The sequence below is a fragment of the Lactuca sativa genome, chromosome 9, assembly GCF_002870075.4.
Source record: "Lactuca sativa cultivar Salinas chromosome 9, Lsat_Salinas_v11, whole genome shotgun sequence".
Classification (NCBI taxonomy): Eukaryota; Viridiplantae; Streptophyta; class Magnoliopsida; order Asterales; family Asteraceae; genus Lactuca; species Lactuca sativa.
This window is the reverse complement of record NC_056631.2, coordinates 16,014,347-16,026,093: the sequence shown is the minus strand read 5'-3', so window position 1 is coordinate 16,026,093 and position 11,747 is coordinate 16,014,347. Positions and strand designations below refer to the sequence as shown.

General features: G+C 34.2%; 1 protein-coding gene across 1 annotated transcript; it reads right to left on the bottom strand.

The window, feature by feature from the left end:
* Positions 1 to 1,870: 1,870 nt before the first annotated feature.
* On the bottom strand, positions 1,871 to 3,745 carry LOC111885550 (glutamate receptor 1.3-like). The gene is made up of 3 exons (XM_023881799.2): positions 2,909 to 3,745; positions 2,380 to 2,750; positions 1,871 to 2,284 (listed from the first exon to the last, which is right to left on the bottom strand). Exons 1-3 carry the CDS (start codon positions 3,693 to 3,695, stop codon positions 1,943 to 1,945), a joined length of 1,500 nt encoding a protein of 499 aa, XP_023737567.2. The 5' UTR covers positions 3,696 to 3,745; the 3' UTR covers positions 1,871 to 1,942.
* Between the last annotated feature and the right edge of the window lie 8,002 nt (positions 3,746 to 11,747).

Below are 11,747 nucleotides of genomic sequence, written 5' to 3'. Positions count from 1 at the left end.
TTTATCAAGTTCTTTTTTATGAGCAATCCATAAGGCTTGTGCATAATTTGTGCTGCATCCATTGGACCCAACACAGTCAAATCCTTCTTTGATCCAAAGTCTACTGCCAAATTTCATGTAAGTTCTTTCTCATTTTTTTGGCATAAAAGAGAACTCCGTTTTTTTTTTTTTTTTTTTTTTTTTTTTTTGTAAAAGATCGTTTACTTGACTAGTCAATGACTCTATTTACATGTAGATTTTGGTCAGAAAATATCAAGACTCCCTCCTCGAAATGATCGATGCCTGGTACTTTTATTGTTTTATGAAATAAACTTTAGATAATATGTGCAATTGTGCTGATAAAGAAGGGCATTTCTATAATTTCCTTCCTAATTAAAAAATTTTGTATTCAATTTTATAAATACTAAAATGCTATTAATTTGGTGTAATAGATGTTCTGTAATGATCAACAAAAATGTTCAAAGAATCAAATGCCAGGAGAGAAGACATTTTCCAAAGAATCTTGTATGCGAAGACGGTATTTTCTTTTACTAACATATATTACCATTTACTTTTTGGTCGGAATGGGAATTCAATTCCATTCCAGTCCAACATTTGGTTTCAAATGAGTAGACAGTAATCTCCTTTCCATAAACTAGAAAAAGTCTGCTTTCAACAAATGCTTCCAGCAAAGACCCTGATGTACCAAAAACTAGGAGGACAACACGTTCGCCTAATTCAATGAGTTAATAGGAATCGGAATTCAATTCCATTTCAATCCTTCTTTTGGATGGAAGATATGAAACAATGGAAAAGATGTATCCGGAAATGCAAAATATGAGAGGAAATTAAGAATTGTTATACATTATACTTTGAAGTCATATAGCAATCAATGTTTAACTTTGGTATTTCAATGTTAATGTTTGGTTTTGGATTCTACATTTATTTGATGTTTTTAGTATTTAAATGTTAATATTTGATTTGGGATTGTATAATTATTTTTTGTTTTAGATTTGTAATACAAATAAAAATTAAAAAAAAAAAATTGATATTACTCATTTGCAAGGGATCAGTGACGGAAAAGAAAAAAAAATCATATATTAAATTGCGAGGGATCAGCAACGGAATATAAAAAAAAACATGGAATAGAGTTTTGCGACGGATCAACGACGGATTAATTGTATTGAGTTTTGTCGCTGAAGTCCTAAAAATTTGTATTAAGTGACGAATTTGCAATGGATGATCCGTCGCTAAGTTCGTCGCAAGGAAAAAGTAATCTGTCGCTAAATCTATCGCTAACTTATTAGCCACACCTTAAATGGCTACAGAGTATGTTTGTTGCTGATCCGTCGCAAATGTCCTTTAGCGACGGAATAGCGACGGATTCGTCCGTCTCTAAAACCCCTGTTTCTAGTAGTGACATGTTGGAAAAAGTTCTTTATTTATTAAGGATGATATTGGTCGGAATCTTGCCATGTGAATTTAATAATGTCCTTTAAACTTTCAAATTATGAAACTATGATTATTAATGAAAATCTACTATAACAAATGAAGGTTTTTTTTTGCCACATGTCATATTCTCATTTATTTGGACACATGACATTTTCTAGATTTTTTAAATTTTCTATTTTCCACTTGTCATTTTATTGTATTTTTCATTTTATTAAATTAAAATTTCACATTTAATATGTAAGGTAATATATATGTAAGGTATTTATTAGAAAGAGTTTATATATGCAATGTATTCAATACATTAAAGCTTCCTTAATTTTAATAATTCAAAATTTTTTCATTCTTCTTATAAATTCGAAGTTTTCAAATTGTTAAAATTTAATATTTAATTTTTTTAAATAAACTAATGTAATACATGAGTCTCACACACCTAGTAGGTAACAAAGGAGATCCAAAAAAGTAATCAAAAATATATATATTTGATACAAAAATAAAATAAAATAAAATAAAATCAAACTGTTGATTCCACGTCACTGTCTGCGTGTATTTCGGGAGATCTTATTAAGATACACCTTAGTATCTTCATCTTATTTTTGATATTCCATTTTTTACTAACAGGACCAACCGTCGAAACCAAAAGCGCTAGCGCCATTGATACACCGCTTATAAGAAAAAGGCCTCGAAGCCCGTAAAGATTCAAGATTTTTGGTGAAGGGGAAGAAAAATCCTTTAACGTCACTGCAGATTCACGATTTAACCATTTATCCTCTAATGCTTTCAATGTCCCCTCTTCTCGCATCTTTGTTATCTCAATCGACATCTCTCCAGCCATGGGTGAACCTTTCTGGAACACCTGCAAAAGTAACTATATTAGACATGGAAACGAGATCATCGGTGTGGAGTTATGGAACTGGAAGAAGCCAAAAGGATTAGCTAGAGAACACTGACAAAGCCAAAACCGTTAGTGGTGGATGCTGTAGCGATCAAGGAGAAGTCAGCAGCCGGATAAATTGCAAGGACTGATTTGAGATAAAGGATCTCGTCAACGATTGCATCAACGCTTCCACTTGTTAATGCATTGACGTAGGCCTCGGGTGTATATAGCGTCTCAAATTTGGTGTCTGCTAAGTTCAAATTGTTATAGACAACTCCTCCTATGTTCGAAAGACCCTGGAATCCGATAGACCTCTCATTCAGTTCAATCTGTTGTACTGTTAAAAGTGAACTCAATGTTGCAGTGTAACTTGACGTGAGAACAAGCACTACGAAAACCCAAACAGTAACCACGAATCTTGATAGATTACTTTGCAGCTTCTCCCCTGCAGTTTCCAATCACCAACTCAATTTCCAACAGATCTATGGTACATGCTTTGTGAGTATTTGTTAATTACAAAGGTGAAGATTGATATATACTAATGTTCAAGAATATAAAATCTTTAAGTAAAATGAGATAAGAGAAAAGAGTTAGAGAGCTTACTGTGAGCATAAACAAGGGTCGAAAACGCAAACCAGAGAGTTGTTCCGATTTGCTGCGTTGGTGAACCTTGAAATTCTTCGTTGGTACGATGTTCAATAAACCAAATAACAAATCCCAAAAAGAGAAAGAAACAAGCACTTATGGTCCAAAGATCTGCACTAAGAGGATCTAAGAAGATCCAGATGTTTTTCTTGGAGTTTTGGGCTAGTGTGCCTATTCCCAGATCAGTAAAGGGCAATGTGAAGTCAACATAAAGAGATCTATTTGCTGTGATGGTTATATCCCCAATAGCAGCATCATATTCCATAAGAGAGACTTTGTCGATTAAATCATTGTAACTACGTCCATCCTTATAAGGGTATGGAATAATCTCAACCCCTACTCCATAGTCTATGGCCTTGAATGCAGCATTGAAAACATCCCAACAGAATCCACTCGCACTCGATTCATTTGTTCTTGGATCAATAGTAAGTTGTACCAAATTCGGGAATGTGCCGAAATCTGGAACGAGAATTCTCAGCTTCTTGCCATTCGATTGTAGCTTCAAACTTTTTAAAAAGATTGAAGTCGCATGTGCTGTTAAAAGGCTTTGAAAGCTAAGCAACATCAATATTAGAATTCCAAATAACCTGCAATAATTCGACATTGGCAACACAGTGCTTAAGTTTCCTGCAGCCCTGGGTTCATCAGCAAGACACAGTAAAACTTTTACAAGAGTGCATATAGAAACGGAGTCCTGTCGAAACAAGTACATAATTAAACAAATAGGAAACGCATACGAACTCATGAAAGCTCAGTTGTTGACATTTGATTTTGATCGTGTTATGCCGCCATGCATGAAAATATTGGCATTGACTAAAGAGAAAAATCCTCGTCCTTTAAATTGGGAACATAAGTCTATTAATTTTGTCAGAGCTATCAGCATCAATGCGAACCCTTAGAAAAAGGATAGATTGGCTAACGGGTCAAATAAAGGCTAATTCTAAGCAAGGATCAAAATGGATTTGGATCTTTATAGCATATTTATAATTTTACTATAATATATATATATATATATATATATATATATATATATATATATATATATATATATATATATATATATATATATATATATATATATATATATATATATATATATATATAGAGAGAGAGAGAGAGAGAGGGTTAGGTTCATGTGAGACGGCCTAATTTTGTGAGACCGTGAGACGCATTTATTTATTTATTTTTTATTTTTTTTAGTTAATTCAAGTCCCGAAAATAATATTTAAAAAAAGAATTTTTGGATTTTTCCATTTATTTTGCATTTTAAAATTATTTTTTAAATATGTATAATGTAGTATTCTATTAAAATATTTCACATATTTTTCAAAAAAAATGGATTTTTTTTATTTTTAGTTAATTCAAGTTTCGAAAATAATATTTAAAAAAAGAATTTTTATATTTTTTCATTTATTTTGTATTTTAAAATTATTTTTTAGAATATGTTAGTGTAATATTCTATTAGAATATTACACGTATTTTTCAAAAAAAAACAGGATTTATTTTTATTTATTTTTTATTTTTTTATGTTTTTTTTAGTTAATTCAAGTTCCGAAAATAATATTTAAGAAAAAGAATTTTTGGATTTTTCCATTTATTTTGCATTTTAAAATTATTGTTAGATTTGGTCTCACGGTCTCACACAATTAGAATGGTTTTAAATGAACTTGAATATATATATATATATATATATATATATATATATATATATATATATATATATATATATATATATATATATATATATATATATATAGATCTGCAGGGCAAATAGAAGATCCGCAAAGACACCTCTGCGGATCCTTAAAATCCCCCCAAAAAAAAACGATGTCACCTCATTTTCGCAGAGGTATGAATCGATTCTCATAAGCTTTAATTGATCCGCAAAGCACCCTCTGCCGATCTTGTGGTCATTCTACGAAATTTCTCTTGTAATTTTTATAATAAACTTTTCTCTCTCTCTCTCTCTCTATATATATATATATATATATATATATATATATATATATATATATGTGTGTGTGTGTGTGTGTGTGTGTGTGTGTGTTATCTTTTGCAACTTAGTATGCGAGGATGGCCTGCAGAGTTAATTTTTAAAGTGGTGATGGGCACTATATTGAGGAAGTTCATTCCAAAACTAAATAGTAGGCGACTCAAATTATTTCGAGAGACACCGTTTGGGATCTTCATTGGTATGCCCAACCCAAATGGTGACCCGATGCTTTGTAATTTGATGATGTTGCATGGGGTTCGTGATGTGCTGGTAGCCAGGGCTAGGAGGTTTCGGTTCGAGTTACAAGAAAGGATGGTGGAATATGGTGATACCGAATTTTGTTTGATTAGCGGTTTGAGATTTGGACCTTATGTTGATGTAATCAATACAACACACAAAACAAAATCTGCATTACGAAGTCGGTTGTTCCCAAATTTGAGAGATGAAGATTTATGGCTGAAAGATATTGAAGACTACATAAATGGGCCAACATTCAAGACTAGTAGAGTTAATTTAAGAAAATAACTTAAACTCGAAGATAATACATATAACAAACTAAAAACACAAAATAAACGTACAACAACCGTAATTAACTTAAGGGAACTGCAATGGATACTTATTTTTCTCCATTGTTATATAGTCGTCCCTAATTCTTAGTTTATCTTCAAAACGATTCTTTTTCCGCCGAAGATTTGTGCATCCTTCTCAGCAAGCCATTTTTCAGTCATTTTGATAGTCTTCTTAGTATTTTTTTATCCATTTTTCTTGCTCTTTGATTTCATTTTTATTAATCCGCATCCGTTTCTCAACCTCTTTGCACTCTGCCACAATGATGTCACGACGTTTAGTGAGAACCCGAAATGACTGTTTATCTATTTTTTGTTGTTCTTCAGCCCACTGCAATTGTTGCAAAGTATCATCAGACATATATGACCATCTAATGTTTGGTGACGGTGCAAGAAAAGGGTCTATCGGATCACAATAGTAACAATCAACTTCGTTGCACGAGCAAATATAGAAATTTGAAGACAAACGCATATTAAAATTTGAAATAAATTGTAACTCTTTACCCAAAATTCAAAGATCATCTATGACATTTCATACACCCTTCAAGTCCGCAGAGAGTTGTTTGGTAGTCCGCAGAGCTGTTTGTCAGTCTGCAGAGTTGTGCGTCAGTCCGTAGAGTTGTGAGTCAGGAACTTAGGTTTAAATTCTTTATTATAAGATAAATATTATTAATAAAAAGGTACACTTTATTTATTAAAATATAACAACAACGGACCAAAATTAAGGTTAACATAAAACTAAATACAAACTAATATTAGTTGTGATCTATACATTACAATTCAAGTAAATTGCCATGGAGGTAAGACGACAACACTTTCAACTGGTATTTCCCAATGCATAAGGACTGGAATAAGATTCACCGTCTCAGTTTGATAAGCCTTTCAATACACAGCAGTAGTTAACTTTAACTTTACCACAAGCTGGATTTCTTCAATTTCAAGCCTTTATAATGATGTTATAGAATGGTCACAAGGTATACAACATTTTTGCCATTTCTCGCAAGTAAAAATCCCATGTTCTAATTGCACGGAGTCGGTGGTTAAATAGTTACTCACTTCATATTTGTCACCAACAATATGCCTAACCCTACAACCATCGGAGTTGATAAATTTTTTTTAAGCACCTTAAGTTCATAAGGGGTCAGAAGACCATGAAATTCCCCTGTAAAATTAACTGAATCATCAAATAAAAATTATGATGTGATAATGTATAATAACATTTCATTATCACCTATGAATGCAACACTTTAAACATACACTCCTTCCATGGAGTCATGGACCATTTGAATGATTGTTGTTATTGATAACTCATGCCTGTTTGTTCTTATCCAATTAACGACATCGAGAATGTTAATGAATTTCACATTGAAATGTACTTTAGGGAAAAAAGCATGTACCCATTTTGCAACGGCGATATTGTCAAGCCAGTGAAGATCATTCTCATTCACCTCATTTTGTAAGCTATTCAAACTTGCATAAAAATCAGACACGTTATACGTTTTGCATGTCTTCCAGAACAACTGCTCCACGACTGTATTGTTTCCAGTGGAAGCCCGTATTTTCTTAGCTATATTTTTACAGCAATAACCATGATATGAATCAGGGTAGACTCTTTGGACTGCAAAGTCTATGGAGTTTAATATATGACTTATGAAACCAAGTTCCACATTGTCACCAAAACATTATTTCAGCCTCCTCATGAACCATACCCATGACTCGTCATAGTTTATGGTTCCCAAAGCAAATGCTAAGAGTAGGGGTTCATGATTTCCATCTAAAACAACCACAATGCACATGGATGTTATGTAAGTTCAAATTAGAGGTATGTGACCAACGCATATTATTGGTATCATAGACATGAGAAAAATACGAATCTGCAAGAAAAGATAAGAATAATATCCATTTAACAACTTTAAATAAAAAAAATTAGTATAAATGATTACATACCACGCATCCCAATGCCACAAAACAAAATTGGAAACGATCATACGAATCTTTCTTAATGCACGTTAAGGTGTTAGGATTGGTTCTTTGTAGATTATTAAAGAAAATCGGTAGGTTTGAGAAACTTTTTTTTAACACCTCATTGAATGAACTCATTTTCACGACTTTTCACAACATGTAAAAGTTAAAATGGTTGTCCAATTTAAACGGAATTTGTATGCATTATTCCACAAAACTATTTACGAATTCGCAGAGCTGTTTGGGAATCCACAAAGTTGTTTGTCAGTCCGCTTAACTTCTTGGGAATCCGCATAGCTGTTTTTCATTCCGGAGAGGTGTTTGTGATTTCGCTTAGCTGTTTGTCAGTCCGCATAGCAGTTTCTCAGTCTTCAGAGCTTGTTGTCAGTCTGCAGAGTTGTTTCTCATTCTGCAGAACTGTTTTTTAGTCCTCAAAGTTGTTTCTCATTCCGCAGAGCCAACTAAAAGTCGTTTTTCTTATTTAAGTAATCATTTATTCTTCAATAAACTCACACCTTTATTCTTGCAAACAAACAGTCTCGTATTGAGATTTGCTTGATTTTTGAACCTTAATCTGAAACTTTTTTTTAACTGATTTGAATTTAACAGAAGCTGTTAGGTGTTTTTCGGTGTTATAGGTTTGATTCACAAATATTTTATCATTCATCACCTAAACTATGAAATGATCCAGGTTCATGAATAGGTTATGGACAATCCGAAATAGGAGAAATACAATACCAGGGATTAAAAGCAATTTTCCATTGCGTGTACTCATCTTCCGACCAACCTTCATTTTATTTTTCATCTAATAATTGATCATCAAAATAAGGTACTTCTCCAAACTCAAATAAATTTTGATGTTCTAATTCTTTCATGCGCAAATTTGGTTCATTATCATCATCTGATAAAACGTTATCGTTATCTGATACAAACTTATCAGCAACTGAAGTTTTCTTTTCGTAACCCACTCCCACGTCATTTCCTCGTCCCCTGGACCGGTTTCCACCAAATTGTCTATCTCCACGACCGCTATTACTTTTTGCTCCAATAAATTGGCTTTTCACCACTAGTTGTTCTTCACTTCTTCACCTGGGCCACAGCCTAAGGCAACACACATTTGCATGTTGGAATTCCTAAGTCAAGTAGGACACAAGGGACTCCATTTGAGTAGGGAACAAGCAAGGTGGTTTGGTCATATACAAGGAAAGTCTGTTTCCTAGTCTTATTCTATAAGATTGGTAGTCTAGGCTTATAAATACATGTATAGAATATGAGTTATTGATCTATGATGTAATAAATTGAGTTTTGAGTTTAAGTTTCTCGATAAATTAGGGATTTATTCCATTTATCTATTGTGTTTTAAACTTGAATTGACATCAAAGATGTGAAGGAACCTGCGATAGTTATGGTGGTGCAGGAGAGAGGAACCTGCGACAACTTTGGAGAAGAAGAAGACCTCCTGTTAATTGAGGTGCGTGTGTTGAGAACCTTTGCGGATTTTTCTATGCATATTTCTTTTTCTTTTACTGATCAGTGTTCACCATGTCAGGTGACACCTCAAATCTGTTGTTAGCAAAGGAAGGCGGAGCTACCTCCGTTCATTGCCTTATGTTGACTGCTACATAGTTTGGGCGATGAGGGTGAAGGTTGTGCTAAGGATTCACAAAGCCTGGGAGGTGATTGACCCAGGAACCACCACAAACATAGAGAAAAACAACTTGACAATGGGATTGCTATAACAATCGATTCTGGAGAACATGATCATTCAAAAAGGCAATCAAGATACGACCAAGCAACTTTGGGATGCAATCAAGGCAAGTCATGTTGGAGCAGCACGTGTTTCAGGAAGCCCACTTGCAAACTCTCATGCCCAATTTCGACAGTCTTATGATGATGGAGAGTGATTCGATTGATGAATATGCTGAAAAGTTGTCCGGAATAACATCAAAAGCAATAACAGTAAGCGAAACGATAGAAGAACCCAAACTAGTAAAGAAATTCCTTAAAACTCTACTATGATATCACTCATGAATGGACAAGCGATCCATATCACTTGTGAGATGATCTGTTTCTCTGGTATCAATATAAGTTTGTATCATTGTTGTAACTATGCGTGGTAGTACTATTTCCTCCACGATACTCCTCCGCCTGATAAGCATGGTCGGGTATGTCCTGGAATACCACAAACTTGGCAGCGTGGACCACTACCATTGTGCCTTCCCCGACCATGTCCCCGTCCACGACTACCACCGCCATTGCGAATTTGTGATAGTTGCTTCGAAGATTATTTTTGAACGTGTTGTTCCAATTACTGTTGTAGTTGCGCCTAGACCCACTTGTCTCCTGTCGTGTAACATTGTTGGAAAAAGAGGTGAAGTCTGTAATTCCATGCATCGCTGTAGTTTGGGTCTCATCAACAATCAGATATGATTAAAACTCAGGTAGGTTCACTTCTTTGGTGAGAACGGTGATGGTAGTAAACATGTCCCCATCACTTGGACCTAGACCATCTAGAATGTAGCCAATAACTTTCTCATCAAGCATAGTATCGACAAGTCCAATCATTTTCTGATAGTACTCTGATGCACACATGTCACCCTTCCTTGTGGTTGAGAGTTGTGTATGGATCTATATTGAATTCCCTCTAAGTTGAGCATGTTGAGCAGAGAACATTGTATAAAGAGTGGTCCATACCTGTTTAGAGCAGTACAACGAGTAAGTTGTGATAGTACATCTTTTGTCATAGAAGACAATAAACCACTGAGGATGGTTTGATCTTAAATAACCCAATTCTGATAATTAGGATTGTCAACCTCTTTTGCTTCTGCACCGGTTCCCACTGCTATTTTGGCAGCGAGAACAATTGTTGATATCCGTAAAGCTGGACACCCCGAAGAATGGGAATGACCTGCACCTTCCAGAGAAGGTATTAATGAAAGGAGGTGCAATGAGGACGATTGAGGAAAAGGTGAATATCCCGTAGGGTTCCATTATCAAATATATATGAGTAACATACACAGATAAGGATTACAATGCTTTTGAATAACTAGACCTTATCTATACAACAACTTATATATTTGAATATCTAGATGCTATCTCGTTGACTTCTGTGTTCACAAGTGGGCCACCAAGGCAAAACACTCCCTAATGTATCGAATTACACACAAACCCTTGAAAGGTTTTTTAGTAAAACGTAGGGGGCCCCAAGGCTACGTAGCCTTATAAGTTGAAAATAGCCACTTGAAGTGTCGATTAACTTCTAGATTGGAAATAGAAACAAAATCCAAGATCAAGACCACTTGGCACCTGGTGAGCAAGCGAGCCGAGATCCTTGTCTAAAGTGATTTTCAAGTTTGGTCGTATGTATCGTGTGTAGATGTATTACATATCAAAATTACAACCTATGCCATGAGGAGGTGTGAGATGTACCACTTCACATGAACATGTCGTGAAGGGCTTGAATTTTTAATCCGTAACTAATCCGTTGCCAACCATCGCCGTTATCCGTTGTTAATCTATTGCTACCGTCTCTAATATGTCGATATCCATGCTAATTAATTGGTCGCAACCAAAGGGTCAATGGCCTAGCGGTATGGAGTGACCATCTCATATGAGAGGTCAAGGGTTCAAGTCTCGGTGGAGACATAGGTGGTTATTTAGGAGTAGATTAGTTAGTTTGTCATTTCAAAAAAAAAATAATTGGTCTCAATAGGTTGCTATCCATTGCTAATCAGAAATTTTAGGGGTTTATTTTTACTGTTCACATAGGACCTTCAAAATTAAAGGACCGGCCCAAAATTTTATAGTTTTTGTTTTAACTTTGGAATTACGGAACTATGAGATATGTTTTTCTATGAAAATAGGTAACAAACAAAGTTCTAGAAAAAAAAAATCAAAAGTACATATATTCCATTTTACTTTGTCAAGATCTTAAGTAGAGTGATTCCTAGTTAACTTTCTAAAATAAAGTCAAGCTGTTGATTTCACATCACTATCTTGTGTATCTATTCAAGAAGATATTCTTACAGCATTTACAATATGACCTTTTTCAAGAGTTATTGGGTGTAATAAACTCTTTGAAAGTCAAGAAAACTGTTGTGGAAGTTCAATTCAAAGTTTTTTTAAAAACAATTCATGTGAGTGGATAACATATACATGCAAACAATAATAAAATGATAGAAATTAAATTGATGGTTCACATGTAAAAAATTTATGGGCTTATTGAATTGATGAGTTATGCTTATGTGCCACTAACAAGCTCAACAAATAAGTTCTG